The 24467-nt window shown below is 45.3% G+C and overlaps 1 protein-coding gene across 1 annotated transcript in view; it reads left to right on the top strand.

Annotated features, from left to right (window-relative positions):
• Positions 1–24467, top strand: part of CGN (cingulin) — a 47874-nt gene that overhangs the window by 2774 nt on the left and 20633 nt on the right. Inside the window, exons 2-7 of the mRNA XM_086866392.1 lie at positions 7048–7132; positions 10601–12286; positions 13618–13709; positions 16034–16103; positions 20269–20360; positions 22108–22246. Coding sequence (XP_086722518.1) covers positions 10604–12286; positions 13618–13709; positions 16034–16103; positions 20269–20360; positions 22108–22246 — 2076 coding nt within the window. The 5' untranslated portion in view covers positions 7048–7132; positions 10601–10603. The remainder of the gene's footprint in view (positions 1–7047; positions 7133–10600; positions 12287–13617; positions 13710–16033; positions 16104–20268; positions 20361–22107; positions 22247–24467) is intronic.

Here is a 24467-nt window from a genome sequence, read left to right as displayed (position 1 = left end):
GGGGCTCCGTGGGTTTCCCTGGAAACCGTCACCGGATCCCGGCCGCGCCTCCGGAACCGCATCCGCATCCGGATCCGCTCTTCCAGGAGCAGCCGGAATGGGAATTCCCGGGGTTTGGGGTTGATTTCCCAGGATTTCCCAGGATTTGGGGTGGATTTCCCGGGATTTGGGGTTGATTTCCCGGGATTTTCCTGGATCTGGGATTGTTTTCCCAGGATTTGTTGTTGATTTCCCTGGATTTGGGATTGTTTTCCCAGGATTTGGGGTTGATTTCCCTGGATTTCTCAGGATTTGGGGTTGATTTCCCTGGATTTGGGGTTGATTTCCCGAAATTTGTTGTTGATTTCCCAGGATTCGGGATTTATTTCCCTGGATTTGGGGTTGATTTCCCAGGATTTATCCCATTCCTGACCCTTTTTCCATGACCAAATCCCATTTTCCTTGTCCCAATCCCATTTTCCCTGTCCCAATCCCATTTTTCCCTGTCCCAATCCCATTTTCCCTGTCCCAATCCCATTTTTCCATGACCAAATCCCATTTTTCCCTGTCCCAATCCCATTTTCCCTGTCCCAATCCCATTTTTCCCTGTCCCAATCCCATTCCCGACCCTCTTTCCATGACCAAATCCCATTTTTCCATGACCAAATCCCATTTTTCCCTGTCCCAATCCCATTTTCCCTGTCCCAATCCCATTTTCCCTGTCCCAATCCCATTTTTCCGTGTCCCAATCCCATTTTCCCTGTCCCAATCCCATTTTCCCTGTCCCAATCCCATTTTTCCCTGTCCCAATCCCATTTTTCCCTGTCCCAATCCCATTTTTCCCTGCCCCAATCCCATTTTCCCTGTCCCAATCCCATTCCTGACCCTTTTTCCCTGTTCAAATCCCATTTTTCCATGACCAAATCCCATTTTTCCAGGATCAAATCCCATTCCTGATCCTTTTTCTCTGTCCCAATCCCATTTGCCCTGTCCCAATCCCATTTTTCCATGACCAAATCCCATTTTTCCATGAGGAAATCCCATTCCTGACCCATTTTCCCTGTCCCAATCCCATTTTTCCCTGTCCCAATCCCATTTTTCCGTGTCCCAATCCCATTTTCCCTGTCCCAATCCCATTTTCCCTGTCCCAATCCCATTTTTCCCTGACCAAATCCCATTTTTCTGTGACCAAATCCCATTTTTCCGGGATCAAATCCCATTCCTGATCCTTTTTCCCTGTCCCAATCCCATTTTCCCTGTCCCAATCCCATTCCTGACCCTTTTTCCCTGTCCCAATCCCATTTTCCCTGTCCCAATCCCATTTTTCCCTGTCCCAATCCCATTTTTCCCTGTCCCAATCCCATTTTTCCGTGTCCCAATCCCATTTTTCCCTGTCCCAATCCCATTTTCCCTGTCCCAATCCCATTTTTCCTGTCCCAATCCCATTTTTCCCTGTCCCAATCCCATTTTTCCCTGTCCCAATCCCATTCCCGATCCCATTTTTCCCCTTCCCGATCCCGTTCCCATCCCCCACTCCTCCCCTCCCCCTTTCGGATTCCCAGGAAAAGCTGGAAAAACGGGAATTTCGGGAAATTCCGGAATTTCCGCTCCCGTTTTCCGGGCTCGGCTCCAAATTCCCGGACTTTGACCCCAAACAAGGCCCGGGGGCGGAGCCCGGGGTGGAATCCCGGGAAAGATTCCCAAAAAAATCCGGGAAAAATCGCCCCGGGACCGTTTGGGGTAATCATTAATTTGGGGTCATTAATTAATTTGGGGTCATTAATGTGGGCTAATTAATTTCAGGTTATTAATTTCAGGTTATTAATTTCAGGTTATTAATTTGGGGTAATTAATTTCAGGTTATTAATTTCAGGTTATTAATTTGGGGTAATTAATTTGGGGTAATTAATTTCAGGTTATTAATTTCAGGTTATTAATTTGGGCTAATTAACTTGAGGTAATTAATTTGGGGTAATTATTAATTTGGGGTAATTAATTTGGGGTAATTAATTTCAGGTTATTAATTTCAGGTTATTAATTTGGGCTAATTAACTTGAGGTAATTAATTTGGGGTAATTATTAATTTGGGGTAATTAATTTCAGGTTATTAATTTCAGGTTATTAATTTGGGGTAATTAATTTGGGGTAATTATTAATTTCGGGTAATTGATTTGGGGTAATTAATTTGGGGTAATTAATTTGGGGTAATTATTAATTTGGGGTAATTAATTTCAGGTTATTAATTTCAGGTTATTAATTTGGGGTAATTAATTTGGGGTAATTATTAATTTCGGGTAATTAATTTGGGGTAATTAATGTGAGATAATTAATGTGGGCTAATTAATTTGGGGTCATTAATTTGGGGTAATTATTAATTTGGGCTAATTATTAATTTGGGGTAATTCAGAGTAATTAATTTGGGAAAAGATTGGGATCATTTGGGGTAATTAATTTGAGGTAATTTATTTGGGGTTATTAATTTGGGGTAATTAATTTGGGGTAATTAATTTCAGGCTATTAATTTGAGGTTATTAATTTGGGGTAATTAATTTAGGGTAATTATTAATTTGGGATTATTAATTTGGGGTAATTGATTTGGGGTAATTGATTTGGGTTAAAAAGCAGAAATTTGGGATAAAAAAGTGAATTTTTGGGAAAATGAAGCAGAATTTTGGGATAAAAAGGCAGAAATTTGGGATAAAAAGCAGAAACTTGGGATAAAATGCAGAATTTTGGGAAAAAAAGGCAGAAATTTGGGATAAAAAAGTGAATTTTTGGGAAAATGAAGCAGAATTCTGGGATAAAAAGGCAGAAACTTGGGATTAAAAAGTGGAATTTTGGGATAAAAAGTGGAATTTTGGGATAACAAAGCAGAAATTTGGGATAAAAGTGCAGAATTTTGGGATAAAAAGGCAGAATTTTGGGAAAAAAATCTCCCCAGGCCCATCCTAAATATCGGGAAAATCCAAACCCAGCAATTCCAGGAATTCCTTGGAATAATTTCGGATTTTTTTGGGAAATTTTTCCCTTTTTTTCCACCTCAATTTTCCCTTTCTCCATTCCCAAACATCCCAAAAATTCCCTTTTTTTTTCCCTTTCGGAGAAAAAAACCCCAAAAAACTCCGGGAAAATAAAAATAAAAAAAAATCCTGGAAAAACGATTCCAATTTTTATTTTTTTTTTAATTTATTCCTCGTTTTTCCCATCGCTCCGGGAATTACAAAAAGATTTTTGTTTTTTTTCTGGGTCGGATCCACAAAAGCCTCTTTGTCCTTCCCCGTCCAAGCTGAAAATTCCCGAAATTCTCCTTTTTCCAGAGGGGCTGGAATTGTTTTTCCCGATTTTTCCCATTCCCATGGTGAGATTCCTGGGTTTTTTCCTGGAAAAATTCCCTTTTTTTCGCTTTTTTAGCCTTAAAATTCCAATTTTTTCCTCATTTTCCTCCTTTTTTTCCCATTTTCCTCCTTTTTTTCCCATTTTCCTCCTTTTTTCCCCATTTTCCTGCTTTTTCCTCCTTTTTTTCCCAATTTTCCTCCTTTTTTTTCCCATTTTCCTCCTTTTTTTTCCCATTTTCCTGCTTTTTTTTCCCATTTTTTAACCCCTAAATTCCCTTTTCCCATTTTTTTCCACCCTGAAATTCCCATTTTCCTGCTTTTTTCCTGCTTTTTTTCCCATTTTCCTGCTTTTTTCCCCATTTTTTAACCCCTAAATTCCCTTTTCCCAATTTTTCAGCCCTGAAATTCCAATTTTCCTGCTTTTTTCCCCATTTTTCTGCTTTTTCCTCCTTTTTTTCCCAATTTTCCTCCTTTTTTTTCCCATTTTCCTCCTTTTTTTCCCCATTTTTCTGCTTTTTTCCCCATTTTTTAACCCCTAAATCCCCTTTTCCCGTTTTTTTTACCTCTGAAATTCCCATTTTCCTGTTTTTTTCCCCATTTTCCTCCTTTTTTTCCCCCATTTTTCTGCTTTTTTCCTGCTTTTTTTCCCATTTTCCTGCTTTTTTCCCCCATTTTTTAACCCCTAAATTCCCTTTTCCCATTTTTTCCACCCTGAAATTCCCATTTTCCTGCTTTTTCCCCCATTTTTCTGCATTTTCCTCCTTTTTTTTCCCATTTTCCTCCTTTTTTTTCCCATTTTCCTGCTTTTTTTCCCCATTTTTTAACCCCTAAATTCCCTTTTCCCATTTTTTTCCACCCTGAAATTCCCATTTTCCTGCTTTTTTCCCCATTTTCCTGGTTTTTTTCCCCATTTTCCTGCTTTTTTCCTGCTTTTTTTCCCCATTTTCCTGCTTTTTTCCCATTTTTTAACCCCTAAATCCCCTTTTCCCATTTTTTAGCCCTGAAATTCCCATTTTTCTGCTTTTTTTCCCATTTTCCTGCTTTTTTCCCCCATTTTTTAACCCCTAAATTCCCATTTTCCTCCATTTTTTCCCCATTTTCTTCCTTTTTTCCTGCTTTTTTCCCATTTTCCTGCTTTTTTCCCCATTTTCCTCCATTTTCCCCCATTTTCCTCCTTTTTTTCCCATTTTTTAACCCCTAAATTCCCTTTTCCCAATTTTTCAGCCCTGAAATTCCAATTTTCCTGCTTTTTTCCCCATTTTCCTGCTTTTTCCTCCTTTTTTTCCCAATTTTCCTCCTTTTTTTTCCCATTTTCCTCCTTTTTTTTCCCATTTTTCTGTTTTTTTCCCCATTTTTTAACCCCTAAATCCCCTTTTCCCAATTTTTCAGCCCTGAAATTCCAATTTTCCTGCTTTTTTCCCAATTTTTCTGCTTTTTTCCTGCTTTTTTTCCCCGTTTTCCTGCTTTTTTCCCCATTTTCCTGCTTTTTCCCCATTTTTTAACCCCTAAATCCCCTTCTCCCATTTTTTAGCTCTGAAATTCCCATTTTCCTATTTTTTTTCCCATTTTCCTCCATTTTTTCCCCTTTTTCCTGCTTTTTTCCTGCTTTTTTCCCCATTTTCCTCCTTTTTTCCCCCATTTTTAACCCCTAAATTCCCTTTTTCCCCTTTTTCCCCAATTTTCCAGGGAAAATCCCCAAAAATCCTGGAAAAGCAAATCCTATCCCAGATTTCTCATCCTGAAAAATTCCAATTCTTCTCCCGGATTTCTGGAAAAATCCAAATATTTTTCCTGGATTTTTTTATTTTTTTGGGAAAAATCCAAATATTTTTCCTTTTTTTTTTTTGGGGAAAAATACAAATATTTTTCCTGGAATTTTTTATTTTTTGGGAAAAAAATCCAAATATTTTTCCTGGCTTTTTTGGGAAAAAAAATCCAAATATTTTTCCTGAATTTTTTTATTTTTTGGGGGGAAAAATCCAAATATTTTTCCCGGATTTTTTTGGGAAAAATCCAAATATTTTTCCTTTTTTTTTTTTGGGAAAAGAATCCAAATATTTTTCCCGGAATTTTTTATTTTTGGGGGGGAAAAAATCCAAATATTTTTCCCGGATTTTTTTGGGAAAAATCCAAATATTTTTCCTGTATTTATTTTTAGGGAAAAATCCGAATATTTTTCCTGGAATTTTTTTTGGGAAAAATCCGAATATTTTTCCCGGAATTTTTCCTCTTGGGAAAACGGAATCTCCCGGGGTTTTTTTGGGAATTTGGGATCCTGTCCCGGGTTTCCAACCCCCCCCGCCCCCGTTCCCGGAACGTTCCGGAGCCGTCTGGGATCGATCCCAGCTCTTCCCATCCCCCTCCCCCCCCCGGGGATTCTCCACCTGCTCCGGGGTGGAGCCGGGGATTGCCGGGATCCGGGTGGATCCTGGGGTGGATCCGGGATCTGGATGGATCCTGGGGTGGATCCCGGATCCGGGATGGATCTGGGGTGGATCCGGGATCTGGGATGGATCTGGGGTGGATCTGGGATCTGGGATGGATCCTGGGGTGGAGCCGGGATCCGGGTGGATCCTGGGGTGGATCCCGGATCTGGGATCCTGGGGTGGATCCTGGGGTGGATCCCGGATCTGGGGATGGATCCTGGGGTGGATCTGGGATCTGGGATGGATCCTGGGGTGGATCTGGGATCTGGGATGGATCTGGGATCTGGGATGGATCCTGGGATGGATCCGGGATCCGGGATGGATCCTGGGATGGATCCGGGATCTGGGATGGAGCCGGGATCTGGGATGGATCCCTGGATCTGGGATTGATCTGGGATTCATCCCTGGATCTGGGATGGAGCCGCGGTTTGCCGGGATCTGGGGTGGATCCTGGGGTGGATCTGGGATGGATCTGGGATCCGGCACGGATCCTGGGATCTGGGATGGAGCCGGGATCTGGGATGGAGCTGGGGTTTGCCGGGATCTGGGGTGGATCCTGGGGTGGATCCGGGATCTGGGATGGAGCCGGGATCCGGGATGGATCCTGGGGTGGATCCGGGATCTGGGGTGGATCTGGGATTGATCTGGGGTTTTCTGGGATCTGGGATGGATCCTGAGATCTGGGATGGAGCCGGGATTTGCTGGGATTGATCCCTGGATCTGGGATGGAGCCGGGATTTGCTGGGATTGATCCCGGGATCTGGGATGGAGCTGGAATTTTCCAGGATCTGGGGTTTTCTGGGATCTGGGACAGATCCGGGCCCTTCCTGGTTTTCCTGGGATCTGGATTGGATCCCGGTTTTTCTGGGATCTGGGATGGATCTGGGCCCTTCCCGGTTTTCCTGGGATGGATCCCGGTTTTCCTGGGGTGGATCCCGGTTTTCCTGGGATCTGGGATGGATCCCGGCCATTCCCGGTTTTCCTGGGGTGGATCCCGGTTTTCCTGGGATGGATCCCGGTTTTCCTGGGGTGGATCCCGGTTTCCCTGGGACGGATCCCGGTTTTCCTGGGGTGGATCCTGTTTTTCCTGGGATGGATCCCGGTTTTCCTGGGGTGGATCCCGGTTTTCCTGGGATGGATCCCGGCCATTCCCGGTTTTCCTGGGATGAATCCCGGTTTTCCTGGGGTGGATCCCTGTTTTCCTGGGGTGGATCCCGGTTTTCCTGGGGTGGATCCCGGTTTTCCTGGGATCTGGGGTGGATCCCGGCCATTCCCGGTGATCCCAACCCCTCCTCGCCCTTCCAAAGGTCCCGGAATTGCGGCCCCGCCCCCGCTGCCCTTTGGCCTCCTGGAGAAATTCCCGATTTTCCGCCGGCGCCGCTCCCTGCTCAGGTCAGCTCCCGCTCCTCCCGGAGACCCCCATCCCGGGATTGGGGAATTCGGGAATTCTTCGGGAATTCTTTGGGAATTATTGGGGAATTCTTCGGGAATTATTGGGGAATTCTTCGGGAATTATTCAGGAATTATTGGGGAATTCTTCGGGAATTATTCGTGAATTCTTCGGGAATTCTTCAGGAATTATTGGGGAATTATTGGGGAATTATTGGGGAATTATTCAGGAATTATTCAGGAATTATTCGGGAATTCTTCGGGAATTCTTCGGGAATTATTGGGGAATTATTGGGGAATTATTGGGGAATTATTCAGGAATTATTGGGGAATTATTGGGGAATTATTGGGGAATTATTCAGGAATTATTGGGGAATTATTCGGGAATTATTGGGGAATTATTGGGGAATTATTCGGGAATTATTCAGGAATTATTCGGGAATTATTGGGGAATTCTTCGGGAATTATTGGGGAATTATTCGGGAATTATTGGGGAATTATTGGGGAATTATTGGGGAATTATTCTGGAATTATTGGGGAATTATTGGGGAATTCTTTGGGAATTATTGGGGAATTATTCGGGAATTATTGGGGAATTATTGGGGAATTATTGGGGAATTATTCGGGAATTATTGGGGAATTATTGGGGAATTATTCAGGAATTATTGGGGAATTATTGGGGAATTATTGGGGAATTATTGGGGAATTATTGGGGAATTCTTCGGGAATTCTTCGGGAATTATTCGGGAATTATTGGGGAATTATTCGGGAATTCTTGGGGAATTATTGGGGAATTATTGGGGAATTATTGGGGAATTATTGGGGAATTATTGGGGAATTATTGGGGAATTCTTCGGGAATTATTCAGGAATTCTTCGGGAATTATTCAGGAATTATTGGGGAATTATTCAGGAATTCTTCGGGAATTATTGGGGAATTATTGGGGAATTATTGGGGAATTATTCAGGAATTATTGGGGAATTATTGGGGAATTATTGGGGAATTATTCGGGAATTATTGGGGAATTATTGGGGAATTATTCGGGAATTATTGGGGAATTATTGGGGAATTATTGGGGAATTCTTCGGGAATTATTGGGGAATTATTGGGGAATTATTGGGGAATTATTGGGGAATTCTTCGGGAATTCTTCGGGAATTTTTCGGGAATTATTCGGGAATTATTGGGGAATTATTCGGGAATTATTGGGGAATTATTGGGGAATTATTCAGGAATTATTGGGGAATTATTGGGGAATTATTGGGGAATTCTTCGGGAATTATTGGGGAATTATTGGGGAATTATTGGGGAATTATTCAGGAATTATTGGGGAATTATTGGGGAATTATTGGGGAATTATTCAGGAATTATTGGGGAATTCTTCGGGAATTATTGGGGAATTATTGGGGAATTATTGGGGAATTATTCGGGAATTATTGGGGAATTATTGGGGAATTATTGGGGATTTATAGGGGAATTATTGGGGAATTATTGGGGAATTCTTCGGGAATTATTGGGGAATTATTGGGGAATTCTTCGGGAATTATTCGGGAATTATTGGGGAATTATTGGGGAATTATTGGGGAATTATTCAGGAATTATTGGGGAATTATTGGGGAATTATTCGGGAATTATTGGGGAATTATTGGGGAATTCTTCGGGAATTCTTCGGGAATTATTGGGGAATTATTGGGGAATTATTCGGGAATTATTGGGGAATTATTGGGGAATTATTCGGGAATTATTGGGGAATTATTGGGGAATTCTTCGGGAATTCTTCGGGAATTATTGGGGAATTATTGGGGAATTATTGGGGAATTATTGGGGAATTATTCGGGAATTATTCGGGAATTCTGCTCCCGGGATCCCTCCCCGGAGATTCCAGGGAATTTGGGGTTCCCAGGATTTGGGGAGGATTCAGGAATTCTGGGATTCCCGGGATTTGGGATTTCTGGGCTTTGGGATTCCCGGGATTTGGGATTTCTGGGCTTTGGGATTCCTGGGATTTGGGATTCCTGGGATTTGGGATTTCTGGGATTTGGAAGAAAAACTGGGAGAAAACCCAGGAAAAACGGGAAAAATTGAGGGTAAAATGTGGGATAAAAAAATACGTGGAGAATAAATGGGTGAAAACCAATAAAAAAACACATCAAAAATCGTTAAAAATCACTAAAAAGCGCAAAAAAGTCGCTAAAAAAGCACAAAAAAAAGCACAAAAAAAGCACCAAAAAATCACTAAAATATCACTAAAAAATGCCAAAAAAGGCAAAAAAAGCGCAAAAAAAGTGTAAAAAAAGCGCAAAAAAGTGCAAAAAAAGGCAAAAAAAAAGCAAAAAAAAGGCAAAAAAAAGGCAAAAAAAGCACAAAAAAATCGCTAAAAAATCGCTAAAAAACCGCAAAAAAAGCGCAAAAAAACCGGTAAAGAAGCGCAAAAAAACCACAAAAAAACGCCAAAAAAATGCTAAAAAAGTGCAAAAAAACCGCTAAAAAACCGCTAAAAAAAACCGCAAAAAAATCACTAAAAAATCGCAAAAAAAGCGCAAAAAAAGGCTAAAAAAGTGCAAAAAACACGCAAAAAAAAGCACAAAAAATAGGCAAAAAAACCCCCAAAAAAGCGCAAAAAAGCGCAAAAAACCCACCAAAAAAAGGCCAAAAAAATGCTAAAAAAGCGTAAAAAACCCCTAAAAAAAACCGCTAAAAAAAACGCAAAAAAAGCGCAAAAAAAAGGCAAAAAACCCCCCAAAAAAGCGCAAAAAAAGCGCAAAAAAGCACAAAAAAAAGGCAAAAAAAGGGCAAAAAAAAGGCAAAAAACCCCCCAAAAACCCCCAAAAAAGCGCAAAAAAAGCGCAAAAAATGGGCAAAAAACCCCCAAAAAAGCGCAAAAAAAGGCAAAAAACCCCCCCAAAAAAGCGCAAAAAAGCGCAAAAAAGCGCTAAAAAAACGCAAAAAAAGCGCAAAAAACCGCAAAAAAAGGGCAAAAAAAAGGTAAAAAACCCCCCCAAAAAGCACAAAAAACCCGCAAAAATAGCGCAAAAAAAAGGCAAAAAACCCCAAAAAAAAGCGCAAAAAAGCACAAAAAAAAGCGCAAAAAAAGCGCAAAAAAAAGGCAAAAAACCCCCCCAAAAAGCACAAAAAAAGCACAAAAAAAAGGCAAAAAAAGGGCAAAAAAAGGCAAAAAACCCCCCAAAAAAGCACAAAAAAAGCACAAAAAAGCACAAAAAAAAGGCAAAAAAAGGGCAAAAAAAAGGCAAAAAACCCCCCAAAAAAGCACAAAAAAAAGGTAAAAAAAGGGCAAAAAAAAGCGCTAAAAAACCGCAAAAAAAGCGCAAAAAAAAGGCAAAAAAAGCGCAAAAAAGCACAAAAAAAGGGCTAAAAAATCACAAAAAAAGCCAAAAAAAGCGCAAAAAAACCCGGGAAAAATTCCCAAATCCCGATTTTTCCCCGGGATCATCCCGGATTTTTTCCCCCTCAGCCCATGGCGGAGAAGCGGATGGATCACGGCGTCCAGATCCGATTCATCGACGAGCTGGGGGAGCCGCCGCGGCCGCCGCGGGCCAGGACGGGCTCGTACGGGGTGGCCGTGCGCGTGCAGGGCATCGGGGGCCAGCCCTTCGTCCTCCTCCGCAGCGGCCGCCGCGACAGCTTCGGGGTGCAGATCCCGACGGGAATACCCCAAAATCCCGGCCGGAGAGAGGCGGGGGAGAGCGGGAACGAGGGGGTGGAGAGGGAGAGGAAAATCCCCGAGTTTTTGGATGAGGAGAATTGGGATGGGACGAGGAAAATCCTGAAGTTTTCGGATGGTGAAAATCAGCCGGAATCGCGGAAAATCCCGGAATTTTTGGGTCGTGAAAATCCGCCGGAATCGCGGAAAATCCCGGAATTTTTGGGTCATGAAAATCCACCAGAATCACGGAAAATCCCGGAATTTTCGGATCGTGAAAATCCGCCGGGATCCCGAAAAATCCACAAGGTTTTGGATCATGAAAATCCGCCAGAATCGCGGAAAATCCCGGAATTTTCGGATCGTGAAAATCCGCCAGAATCGCGGAAAATCCCGGAATTTTTGGATCGTGAAAATCCGCTGGAATCCCGAAAAATCCCCAAGGTTTTGGATCGTGAAAATCCGCCGGAATCGCGGAAAATCCCGGAATTTTTGGATGAGGAAAATTCGGATGGGACGAGGAAAATCCTGAAATTTTCGGATCGTGAAAATCCGCCGGGATCCCGGAAAATCCCGGAATTTTTGGATCAGGAAATTCCAGATGGGACGAGGAAAATCCCAAGATTTTCGGGTCAAGAAAGTCCGGATGGGACGAAGAAAATCCCGAAATTTTCGGATCAGGAAATTCCCGAGGGGACGAGAAAAATCCCGAAATTTTCGGATCAGGAAATTCCCGAGGGGTTCCGGAGCATCCCAAAATTCAGGGCCGAGGAAATTTCCGGCGGATCTTGCGCGATCCCGAAATTTTCCGCTCAGGAAATTCCTGGGGGATCCCGCGGGGTCCCCAAACCCTGGGATGAGGAAATTCCCGGGGGATCCCGCGGGGTCCCCAAACCCTGGGATGAGGAAATTCCTGGGGGATCTCGGGGGATCCCCAAACCCTGGGATGAGGAAATTCCCGGGGGATCCCGCGGGGTCCCCAAACCCTGGGATGAGGAAATTCCTGGGGGATCCCGCGGGGTCCCCAAACCCTGGGATGAGGAAATTCCTGGGGGATCTCGGGGGATCCCCGAATTCCCGGAAAAACCCCGGGATACCCCAAAATCCTGGGATCGACGCCTGGAAATGCCCGAATCCTCGGAGGAGCTTCGGCGATCGCGATCCCACGGTGACCTCAGCGCGCCTTGCCCGAAAAACGGGAAAAAGCCGGGAAAAGAGGAGGGGGAGATGATTCCCGGGATTCCTGGGATTCCTGGAATTCCCGGAGACGTGGACACGGAGCCGCTGGGATCCGTGGGTTCCCTGATCACCAAATTTGACGGGAATTTTTCCCGCGGGAGAACGGCCCGGAGGCTCCGCGGGGCTCCCGGGAAGCGATCGCGGAGTTTGGACGCGCGGAATTCCCGGGAATCCGGAGGGATCCGGCCCCAAATTCCCCAAATTCCCCAAATTCCCGGAGGGTTTGGGGAGGCCGAGGAGGAGAGAGTGGGAATGGAGGTAAGGAGGGGGGAAAAGTGGGGTTTATCCTGAAAAATTGGGAGTTTTTCCATGAAATTTGGGATTTTTCCTAAAAAATTGGGGTTTTTTCCCATTAAATTGGGGTTTTTTGCTAAAAAATTGGGGTTTTTTCCGTGAAATTTGGGATTTTTCCTAAAAAAATTGGGTTTTTTTTCCATTAAATTGGGGTTTATCCTGAAAAATTGGGATTTTTTCCCATTAAATTGGGATTTTTCCTAAAACATTGGGGTTTTTTCCATTAAATTCGGATTTATCCTGAAAAATTGGGGTTTTTTCCCATTAAATTGGGGGTTTTCTTAAAAAAATTGGGATTTTTTCCCATTAAATTGGGATTTTTCCTAAAAAAATTGGGGTTTTTTCCCATTGAATTGGGATTTTTCCTAAAAAAAATGGGATTTTTTTCCAATAAATTGGGATTTATCTTGAAAAATTGGGGGTTTTTCCCATTAAATTGGGATTTTTCCTAAAAAAATTGGGGTTTTTTGCATTAAATTGGGGTTTATCCTAAAAAATTGGGGTCTTTTCCATGAAATTTTGGATTTATCCTGAAAAATTGGGGGTTTTTTCCATTGAATTGGGATTTTTCCTAAAAAAATTGGGATTTTTTTCCGTGAAATTGGGGTTTATCCTGAAAAATTGGGATTTTTTTCCCATTAAATTGGGATTTATCCTGAAAAAATTGGGATTTTTTCCATTAAATTGGGGTTTTTCCTAAAATAATGGGCTTTTTTTCCATGAAACTTGGGGTTTTCCTAAAAAAATTGGGATTTATCCTGAAAAAATTGGATTTTTTTTCCATTAAACTGGGGTTTATCCTAAAAAATTGGGGTTTTTTCCATTAAATTGGGTTTTTTCCTAAAATAATGGGGTTTTTTCCCATTAAATTGGGGTTTTTCCTAAAAAAATTGGGATTTATCCTGAAAAAATTGGATTTTTTTTCCATTAAATTGGGGTTTATCCTAAAAAATTGGGGTTTTTTCCATTAAATTGGGGTTTTTCCTAAAAAAATGGGGTTTTTTTTCCATGAAACTTGGGGTTTTCCTAAAAAAATTGGGATTTATCCTGAAAAAATTGGATTTTTTTTTCCATTAAATTGGGGTTTTTCCTATAAAAATGTGGATTTTTTCCATTAAATTGGGTTTTTTCCTAAAAAATTGGGGTTTTTTCCATTAAATTGGGTTTTTTCCTAAAAAATTGGGGTTTTCCCCTATAAAATTGGGGGTTTTTCCTATAAATTTGTGGTTTTTTCTATAAATTTGTGGGATTTGGGGTTTTTATTGGGATTGAGGGTTTTTATTCCCTCCCTGAAGCTGAAATCCACCCCGGATCTGCTGCGGGACCAGCGGGAATTGGGGGGCGGCGAAAACCCCAGCGAGTTCATCTTGAGCATCCTAAAGGAGGGGTGAGCCTGGAAACGCCCAAAATCCCCCAAATCCACCCCAAAATCTGCCCAAAATCCATCAAATCCACCAAAAATCACCCAAATCCACCCCAAAATCTGCCCAAAATCCACCAAAATCCACGCAAAATCCCCCAAATCCACCCCAAAATCTGCCCAAATCCTCCCAAATCCACCAAAAATCACCCAAATCCACCCCAAAATCTGCCCAAATCCTCCCAAATCCACCAAAAATCACCCAAATCCACCCCAAAATCTGCCCAAAATCCACCAAATCCACCAAAAATCACCCAAATCCACCCCAAAATCTGCCCAAATCCTCCCAAATCCACCAAATCCACCCAAAATCTGCCCAAAATCCACCAAAAATCCCCCAAATCCACCCCAAAATCTGCCCAAAATCCACCAAAATCCACCCAAAATCCCCCAAATCCACCAAAAATCACCCAAATCCACCCCAAATCCCCCCAAAATCTGCCCAAATCCCCCAAAATCCACCAAAAATCACCCAAATCCACCCCAAAATCCCCCAAATTCACCCCAAAATCCCCCCAAAATCCCCCAAATCCACCCCAAAATCCCCCCAAAATCCCCCAAATCCACCCCAAAATCTGCCCAAATCCCCCAAATCCCCCAAAAATCACCCAAAACCCCCCCAAATCCACCAAAAATCACCCAAATCCCCCCCAAAATCTGCCCCAATCCCCCCAAAATATCCCCAAATCCCCCCAAAATCCCCCAAATCCACCAAAAATCCCCCCAAAATCTGCCCAAATCCCCCAAAATCCACCAAAAATCCCCCAAATCCACCCCAAAATCTGCCCCAATCCCCCCAAATCCACCCCAAAATCCCCCAAAATCCCCCAGAATCCCCCCAAATCCCTCAAAACTTCCCAAAAATTTCCACTCCCTGACCCCAAAATTCCTGAATTTTCCCCCAAATCCGATCCCAAATCCCAAATTTGGGGAAATTTGGCGCCAATTCCTCATTCCCTGACCCCAAAATTCCCAAATTTTCCCCCAAATCCCGAATTTTGAGGGAATTTGGCGCCAATTCCTCGTTCCCTGACCCCAAAATTCCCAAATTTTCCCCCAAATCCCGAATTTTGTGGGAATTTGGCTCCAATTCCTCGTTCCCTGACCCCAAAATTCCCGATTTTTTCCCCAAATCCCGAATTTTGAGGGAATTTGGCGCCAATTCCTCGTTCCCTGACCCCAAAATTCCCAAATTTTCCCCCAAATCCTGAATTTTGGGGAAATTTGGTGCCAATTCCTCGTTCCCTGACCCCAAAATCCCCAAATTTTCCCCCAAATCCCGAATTTTTTGGGAATTTGGCGCCAATTCCTCGTTCCCTGACCCCAAAATTCCCAAATTTTCCCCCAAATCCCGAATTTTGGGGAAATTTGGCGCCAATTCCTCATTCCCTGACCCCAAAATTCCCGATTTTTTCCCCCAAATCCCGAATTTTGAGGGAATTTGGCGCCAATTCCTCGGTCCCTGACCCCAAAATCCCCAAATTTTCCCCCAAATCCCGAATTTTGAGGGAATTTGGCGCCAATTCCTCGGTCCCTGACCCCAAAATTCCCAAATTTTCCCCCAAATCCCGAATTTTGAGGGAATTTGGCGCCAATTCCTCATTCCCTGACCCCAAAATTCCCAAATTTTCCCCCAAATCCCGAATTTTGAGGGAATTTGGCGCCAATTCCTCGTTCCCTGACCCCAAAATTCCCAAATTTTCCCCCAAATCCCGAATTTTGTGGGAATTTGGCTCCAATTCCTCATTCCCTGACCCCAAAATTCCCAAATTTTCCCCCAAATCCCGAATTTTTTGGGAATTTGGTGCCAATTCTTCATTCCCTGACCCCAAAATTCCCAAATTTTCCCCCAAATCCCGAATTTTGAGGGAATTTGGCGCCAATTCCTCGTTCCCTGACCCCAAAATTCCCAAATTTTCCCCCAAATCCCGAATTTTGTGGGAATTTGGTGCCAATTCCTCATTCCCTGACCCCAAAATCCCCAAATTTTCCCCCAAATCCCGAATTTTGAGGGAATTTGGCGCCAATTCCTCGGTCCCTGACCCCAAAATTCCCAAATTTTCCCCCAAATCCCGAATTTTGAGGGAATTTGGCGCCAATTCCTCGTTCCCTGACCCCAAAATCCCCAAATTTTCCCCCAAATCCCGAATTTTGAGGGAATTTGGCGCCAATTCCTCATTCCCTGACCCCAAAATTCCCGATTTTTTCCCCCAAATCCCGAATTTTGAGGGAATTTGGCGCCAATTCCTCGTTCCCTGACCCCAAAATTCCCGATTTTCCCCCAAATCCAGGAGTTCCGAGAGCGAAATTTCCCTGAAAAGGAAAAGTTCGAGGCTGCTGGAGAAATTCCGGGAGCTGGCGGTGAGAGGGGAAATTCCCGGGAATTCTTGGGAATCCCCAAATTCCCGGGGTTTGGGATTTGGGGTTTGGGATTTGGGATTTGGGATTTGGGGTTTGGGAATCCCAAAATTCCCAGGATTTGGGGTTTGGGATTCCCAAAATTCCCGGGGTTTGGGATTTGGGAATTGGGATCCCGAAATTCCTGGGGTTTGGGATCCCCAAATTCCCGGGAATTCTTGGGAATCCCCAAATTCCCGGGGTTTGGGGTTTGGGAATCCCAAAATTCCCGGGATTTGGGATTTGGGATTTGGGATTTGGGGTTCGGGGTTTGGGATTTGGGGTTTGGGAATCCCGAAATTCCCAGGGTTTGGGATCCCCAAATTCCCGGGGTTTGGGGTTTGGGGTTTGAGAATCCCGAAATTCCCGGGGTTTGGGGTTTGGGATTTGGGATTTGGGATTTGGGAATCCCGAAACTCCCGGGGTTTGGGGTTTGGGATTTGGGATTTGGGATTTGGGAATCTCAAAATTCCCAGGGTTTGGGAATCCCAAAATTCCCGGGGTTTGGGATTTGGGATTTGGGATTTGGGAATCCTGAAATTCCCGGGGTTTGGGATTTGGGAATCCCGAAATTCCTGGGGTTTGGGGTTTGGGATTTGGGGTTTGGGATTTGGGAATCCCGAAATTCCCGAGGTTTGGGAATCCCAAAATTCCCGGGGTTTGGGGTTTGGGATTTGGGATTTGGGATTTGGGAATCCCGAAACTCCCGGGGTTTGGGGTTTGGGATTTGGGGTTTGGGATTTGGGAATCCTGAAATTCCCAGGGTTTGGGGTTTGGGAATCTCAAAATTCCCGGGGTTTGGGATCCCCAAATTCCTGGAATTTGGGATTTGGGATTTGGGATTTGGGATTTGGGAATCCCGAAATTCCCGAGGTTTGGGAATCCCAAAATTCCTGGGGTTTGGGATTTGGGGTTTGGGATTTGGGGTTTGGGAATCTCAAAATTCCCGGGGTTTGGGATCCCTGAAATTCCTGGGGTTTGGGATTTGGGATTTGGGATTTGGGATTTGGGATTTGGGAATCTCAAAATTCCTGGGGTTTGGGGTTTGGGATCCCTGAAATTCCCGGGGTTTGGGGTTTGGGATTTGGGAATCCTGAAATTCCCGGGGTTTGGGATTTGGGGTTTGGGATTTGGGATTTGGGATTTGGGGTTTGGGAATCCCAAAATTCCCAGGATTTGGGGTTTGGGATTCCCAAAATTCCCGGGGTTTGGGATTTGGGAATTGGGATCCCGAAATTCCTGGGGTTTGGGATCCCCAAATTCCCGGGAATTCTTGGGAATCCCCAAATTCCCGGGGTTTGGGGTTTGGGAATCCCAAAATTCCCGGGATTTGGGGTTTGGGATTTGGGATTTGGGATTTGGGGTTTGGGGTTTGGGGTTTGGGAATCCCGAAATTCCCGGGGTTTGGGGTTTGGGAATCCCGAAATTCCCGGGGTTTGGGGTTTGGGAATCCCAAAATTCCCGGGATTTGGGGTTTGGGGTTTGGGGTTTGGGGTTTGGGGTTTGGGATTTGGGAATCCCAAAATTCCCGGGATTTGGGAATCCCGAAATTCCCGGGATTTGGGGTTTGGGATTTGGGGTTTGGGAATCCCAAAATTCCCAGGATTTGGGGTTTGGGAATCCCAAAATTCCCAGGATTTGGGGTTTGGGAATCCCAAAATTCCCGGGGTTTGGGATTTGGGATTTGGGATTTGGGAATCCTGAAATTCCCAGGGTTTGGGATCCCAAAATTCCCGGGGTTTGGGGTTTGGGATTTGGGATTTGGGATCCCTGAAATTCCCGGGGTTTGGGATTTGGGATTTGGGATTTGGGGTTTGGGAATCCCAAAATTCCCGGGATTTGGGGTTTGGGGTTTGGGGTTTGGGGTTTGGGATTTGGGATTTGGGAATCCCAAAATTCACGGGATTTGGGAATCCCGAAATTCCCGGGATTTGGGGTTTGGGATTTGGGGTTTGGGAATCCCAAAATTCCCAGGATTTGGGGTTTGGGAATCCCAAAATTCCCGGGGTTTGGGATTTGGGATTTGGGATTTGGGAATCCTGAAATTCCCAGGGTTTGGGATCCCAAAATTCCCGGGGTTTGGGGTTTGGGATTTGGGATTTGGGATCCCTGAAATTCCCGGGGTTTGGGATTTGGGATTTGGGATTTGGGGTTTGGGAATCCCAAAATTCCCGGGATTTGGGGTTTGGGGTTTGGGGTTTGGGGTTTGGGATTTGGGATTTGGGAATCCCAAAATTCACGGGATTTGGGAATCCCGAAATTCCCGGGATTTGGGGTTTGGGATTTGGGGTTTGGGAATCCCAAAATTCCCAGGATTTGGGGTTTGGGAATCCCAAAATTCCCGGGGTTTGGGATTTGGGATTTGGGATTTGGGATCCCTGAAATTCCCGGGGTTTGGGGTTTGGGGTTTGGGAATCCCAAAATTCCCGGGGTTTGTGATTGGGATTTGGGATTTGGGATTTGGGAATCCCGAAATTCCTGGGGTTTGGGGTTTGGGATTTGGGATTTGGGATTTGGGAATCCCGAAACTCCCGGGGTTTGGGGTTTGGGATTTGGGGTTTGGGATTTGGGAATCCTGAAATTCCCAGGGTTTGGGGTTTGGGAATCTCAAAATTCCCGGGGTTTGGGATCCCCAAATTCCTGGAATTTGGGATTTGGGATTTGGGATTTGGGATTTGGGAATCCCGAAATTCCCGAGGTTTGGGAATCCCAAAATTCCTGGGGTTTGGGGCTTGGGGTTTGGGATTTGGGGTTTGGGATTTGGGATTTGGGATTTGGGATTTGGGATTTGGGAATCTCAAAATTCCTGGGGTTTGGGGTTTGGGATCCCTGAAATTCCCGGGGTTTGGGGTTTGGGATTTGGGAATCCTGAAATTCCCGGGGTTTGGGGTTTGGGATTTGGGATTTGGGAATCTCAAAATTCCCAGGGTTTGGGATCCCTGAAATTCCCGGGGTTTGGGGTTTGGGATCCCCAAATTCCCGGGGTTTGGGATTTGGGATTTGCGGTCTGGGATGAGTTTGGGATGGATTTGGATTTTAGGATGGGTTTGGATTTGGGATTTGGGATTTGGATTTGGGATTTGGGATTTGGGTTTGGGATTTGGGATTTGGGTTTGGGTTTTAGAATGGGTTTGGGATGGGTTTGGGATTTGAGATGGGTTTGGATTTGGGATTGGGGATTGGGGATTTGGGATTGGGGATTGGGGATTTGGGATTTGGGATTTGGGATTTGGGATTTGGGATTTGAGATTTGGGTTTGGATTTAGGATTTGGGATGGGGTTTAGGGTCTGGGATGGATTTGGGATTTGGGATTTGGGATTGGGGATTTGGGGTTTGGGATTTGGGATTTGGGGTTTGGGGTTTGGATTCGAGATTTGGGATTTGGGATGGGTTTGGGATGGTTTTGGGTTTGGATTTTAGGATGGGTTTGGGATGGATTTGGGATGGATTTGGGGTTTGGGATTTGGGATGTGGGATTTGGGGTTTGGATTTGGGATTTGGGATGGGGTTTAGGGTCTGGGATGGGTTTGGGATGGATTTGGGATTTGGGGTTTGGGATGAGTTTGGGATTTGAGATTTGGGATGTGGGATCTGGGATTTGGGATTTGGGGTTTGGATTTGGGATTTGGGATTGGGGTTTAGGGTCTGGGATGGGTTTGGGATTTGGGATGGTTTTGGGTTTGGATTTTAGGATGGGTTTGGGATGGGTTTGGGATGGATTTGGGGTTTGGGATTTGGGATGGTTTAGGATGGGTTTGGGATGTATTTGGGTTTTAGGATGGATTTGGGATGGGTTTGGGATTTTATCTTGGGCCACCCCACATCCGGAATGTCCCCAAATGTCCCCGAATGTCCCCAAATGTCCCCAAATGTCCCCGAGTGTCCCTGAGTGTCCCCGAATGTCCCCGAATGTCCCCAAATGTCCCCAAATGTCCCCAAATGTCCCCGAGTGTCCCCAAATGTCCCCGAGTGTCCCCAAATGTCCCCGAATGTCCCCGAATGTCCCCAAATGTCCCCGAATGTCCCCAAACGTCCCCAAATGTCCCCGAATGTCCCCAAATGTCCCCAAATGTCCCCAAATGTCCCCGAATGTCCCCGAGTGTCCCCGAATGTCCCGGAATGTTCCAGAACTCCGCGGGGGCTCCGGAGCCGCCCCAATCCCAAATCCTGCGGGGGGCCCTGGACAGGAAATGCCAGGAGCTGCAGCGGAGCCGGGCCCAGTAAATTTGGGGTCACCCGGGGGGGTTTGGGGTCACTGAGGGGGGTTTGGGGTCACCGGGGGGGGTTTGGGGTCACCTGGGGGGGTTTGGGGTCACCCTGGGGGGGTTTGGGGTCACCCGGGGGGGTTTGGGGTCACTGAGGGACCCCCATTGTCCCTTTGGGGTCACCTGGGGGGGTTTGGGGTCACCCCTGGGGGGGTTTGGGGTCACCTTGGAGGGGTTTGGGGTCACCTGGGGGGGTTTGGGGTCACCTTGGAGGGGTTTGGGGTCACCCCAGGGGGGTTTGGGGTCACCTGGAGGGGTTTGGGGTCACTGAGGGCCCCCCATTGTCCCTTTGGGATCACCCGGAGGGGGTTTGGGGTCACCTGGGGGGGTTTGGGGTCACCCCTGGGGGGGTTTGGGGTCACTGAGGGGGCTTTGGGGTCACCCTGGGGGGGTTTGGGGTCACTGTGGGGGGTTTGGGGTCACCTGGGGGGGTTTGGGGTCACTGTGGGACCCCCATTGTCCCTTTGGGGTCACCTGGAGGGGTTTGGGGTCACTGAGGGGGGTTTGGGGTCACTGGGGGGGTTTGGGGTCACTGAGGGGGGTTTGGGGTCACTGGGGGGGTTTGGGGTCACCTGGGGGGGTTTGGGGTCACCCCTAGGGGGGTTTGGGGTCACTCTGGGACCCCCATTGTCCCTTTGGGGTCACCTGGGGGGGATTTGGGACCCCAAAAACCTCGAGAGCTCCCCAAAAACCCCATTAACCCCTTAATTCCCCAATTAACCCTTTCATTCCCCAATTAACCCTTTAATTCCCCTAATTAACCCCTTAATTCCCCAATTAACCCTTTAATTCCCCAATTAACCCTTTCATTCCCCTAATTAACCCTTTAATTCCCCTAATTAACCCTTTCATTCCCCCAATTAACCCTTTAATTCCCCAATTAACCCTTTAATTCCCCAATTAACCCCTTAATAACTCAAATTAACCCTTTAATTCCCCAATTAACCCTCTAATTCTTCCAATTAACTCTTTAATTCCCCCAATTAACCCTTTAATTCCCCAATTAACCCTTTAATTCCCCAATTAACCCTTTAATTCCTGTAATTAACCCTTTCATTCCCCTAATTAACCCTTTAATTCCCCTAATTAACCCTTTAATTGCCCTAATTAACCCTTTAATTCCCCTAATTAACCCTTTAATTCCCCAATTAACCCTTTAATTCCCTAATTAACCCTTTCATTCCCCTAATTAACCCTTTAATTCCCTTAATTAACCCTTTCATGCCCCAATTAACCCTTTAATCGCCCAATTAACCCTTTAATTCCCCAATTAACCCTTTAATCCCCCAATTAACCCTTTAATTCCCCTAATTAACCCTTTAATTCCCGTAATTAACCCTTTAATTCCCCTAATTAACCCTTTAATTCCTCCAATTAACCCTTTAATTCCCCAATTAACCCTTTAATTCCCCAATTAACCCTTTCATTCCCCAATTAACCCTTTCATTCCCACAATTAACCCTTTAATTGCCCTAATTAACCCTTTAATTCCCCTAATTAACCCTTTAATTCCCCTAATTAACCCTTTCATTCCTCAATTAACACTTTAATTCCCCTAATTAACCCTTTAATTCCCCTAATTAACCCTTTAATTCTCCCATTAACCCTTTCATTCCCCAATTAACCCTTTCATTCCCACAATTAACCCTTTAATTCCCCTAATTAACCCTTTAATTGCCCTAATTAACCCTTTGTTGCCCAGGCTGAGCGAGCTGAGGGCCACCAAGGAGGCGCTGGAGGCTCGGCTGGGCCACCTCGAGGGGCAGCTGCTGGCCAAGGACCCCAAAAGTGACCCCAAAAGTGACCCCAAAAGCGACCCCGAGACACAGGGACTCTACCAGGTACCCCCGGAAACCTCCAAAGTGGGGAAAATCCCGGTAAAAAACACGGAAATCTGACTAAAAACCAGAGAAATCGCACAAAAAAAAACCCCAAATGGGAAAAATCCCGATAAAAACCACACAAATCCCGTTAAAAATCACGGAAATCTCATTAAAAACCACACAAATCCCATTAAAAACCACGGAAATCTCACTAAAAACCAGAGAAATCGCACAAAAAAACACCCAAAATGGGAAAAATCCCACTAAAAAACACAGAAATCCCATTAAAAACTACACAAATCCCACTAAAAACCCCCAAAATTGGAAAAATCCCACTAAAAACCACACAAATCCCGTTAAAAAACAAGGAAATCTCACTAAAAAACAGAGAAATCGCACCAAAAAAACCCAGAATGGGGAAAATCCCACTAAAAACCACACAAATCCCAATAAAAACCTCCAAAAAATGGGAAAATCCCACTAAAAACCCCGAAAATGGGAAAAATCTTGGTAAAAAAACCCCAAAGTGGGAAAAATCCCAATAAAAACCACACAAATCCCGTTGAAAACCCCACAAATCCCATTAAAAACCACGGAAATCTCACTAAAAACCCCCAAAATGGGAAAATCTCACTAAAAACCCCACAAATCTCACTAAAAACCCCGAAAATGGGAAAAATCCCGATAAAATCCATGCAAATCCACCCTAAAAACTCCAAAATGGGAAAAATCTCAGTAAACAAAACCCCAAAGTGGGAAAAATCCCCATAAAAAACCACACAAATCCCAATAAAAATCCCGGAAATGGGAAAAATCTTGGTAAAAAAACCCAAAATGGGAAAAATCCCAATAAAAACCCCACAAATCCCATTAAAAACCACACAAATCCCATTAAAAACCACGGAAATCTCACTAAAAACCCCCAAAAATGGGAAAAATCCCACTAAAAAACACACAAATCCCAATAAAAACCTCCAAAAAATGGGAAAATCCCACTAAAAACCCCGAAAATGGGAAAAATCTTGGTAAAAAAACCCCAAAGTGGGAAAAATCCCAATAAAAACCACACAAATCCCGTTAAAAACCCCACAAATCCCAATAAAAACCCCACAAATCCCCCTTAAATACCTCAAATCCCATCCCAAATCCCCTTTTCCCGATCTCAGGAACTCCAGGAATTCCGGGATCAGTTCCAGGAGGCTCTGGGGGTCTCACCCATCCCAAATCCCCTTTTCCCGATCCCAGGAGCTCCAGGAATTCCAGGAACATCTCGAGGAGGCTCTGGGGGTCTCACCCATCCCAAATCCCATCCCAAATCCAGCCCCAAATCCCCTTTTCCCAATCCCAGGAGCTCCGGGAACTGCGGGAATGCCACTGGAGGCTCCGGGGGTCTCATCCCATCCCAAATCCCATCCCAAATCCCCTTTTCCCAATCCCAGGAGCTCCGGGAACTGCGGGAATGCCGCTGGAGGCTCTGGGGGTCTCACCCCATCCCAAATCCCAGCCCCAAATCCCATCCCAAATCCAGCCCCAAATCCCCTTTCCCGACCCCAGGAGCTCCGGGAACTGCGGGAATGCCGCTGGAGGCTCCGGGGGTCTCACCCATCCCAAATCCCATCCCAAATCCCCTTTTCCCGACCCCAGGAATTGCGGGAATTGCGGGAATTGCGGGATCAGTTCCAGGAGGCTCTGGGGGTCTCACCCCATCCCAAACCCCATCCCAAATCCCATCCCAAATCCCCTTTTCCCAATCCCAGAAGCTCCGGGAATTCCGGATCAGCTCCAGGAGGTTTTGGGGTCACACCCAGCCCCAAATCCCATCCCAAATCCAACCCCAAATCCCATCCCAAATCCCTTTTCCCATTCCCAGGAACTCCGGGAATTGCGGGAATTGCAGGAATGCCGCTGGAGGCTCTGGGGGTCTCACCCCATCCCAAATCCAGCCCCAAATCCCCTTTTCCCGACCCCAGGAACTCCGGGAGCTCCGGGAATGCCGCTGGAGGCTCCGGGGGTCTCATCCCATCCCAAATCCCATCCCAAATCCCCTTTTCCCATTCCCAGGAGCTCCGGGAGCTCCGGGAATGCCACTGGAGGCTCCGGGGGTCTCACTCCATCCCAAATCCCATCCCAAATCCCCTTTTCCCGATCCCAGGAGCTCCGGGAACTGCGGGAATGCCGCTGGAGGCTCTGGGGGTCTCACCCATCCCAAATCCCATCCCAAATCCCCTTTTCCCGACCC

The sequence above is a fragment of the Cyanistes caeruleus genome, chromosome 30 (genome assembly GCF_971803275.1).
Source record: "Cyanistes caeruleus chromosome 30, bCyaCae1.hap1.1, whole genome shotgun sequence".
Lineage (NCBI taxonomy): Eukaryota > Metazoa > Chordata > Aves > Passeriformes > Paridae > Cyanistes > Cyanistes caeruleus.
The sequence above is the reverse complement of the archived record's forward strand: the minus strand, read 5'-3'. Positions and strand labels throughout refer to the sequence as shown.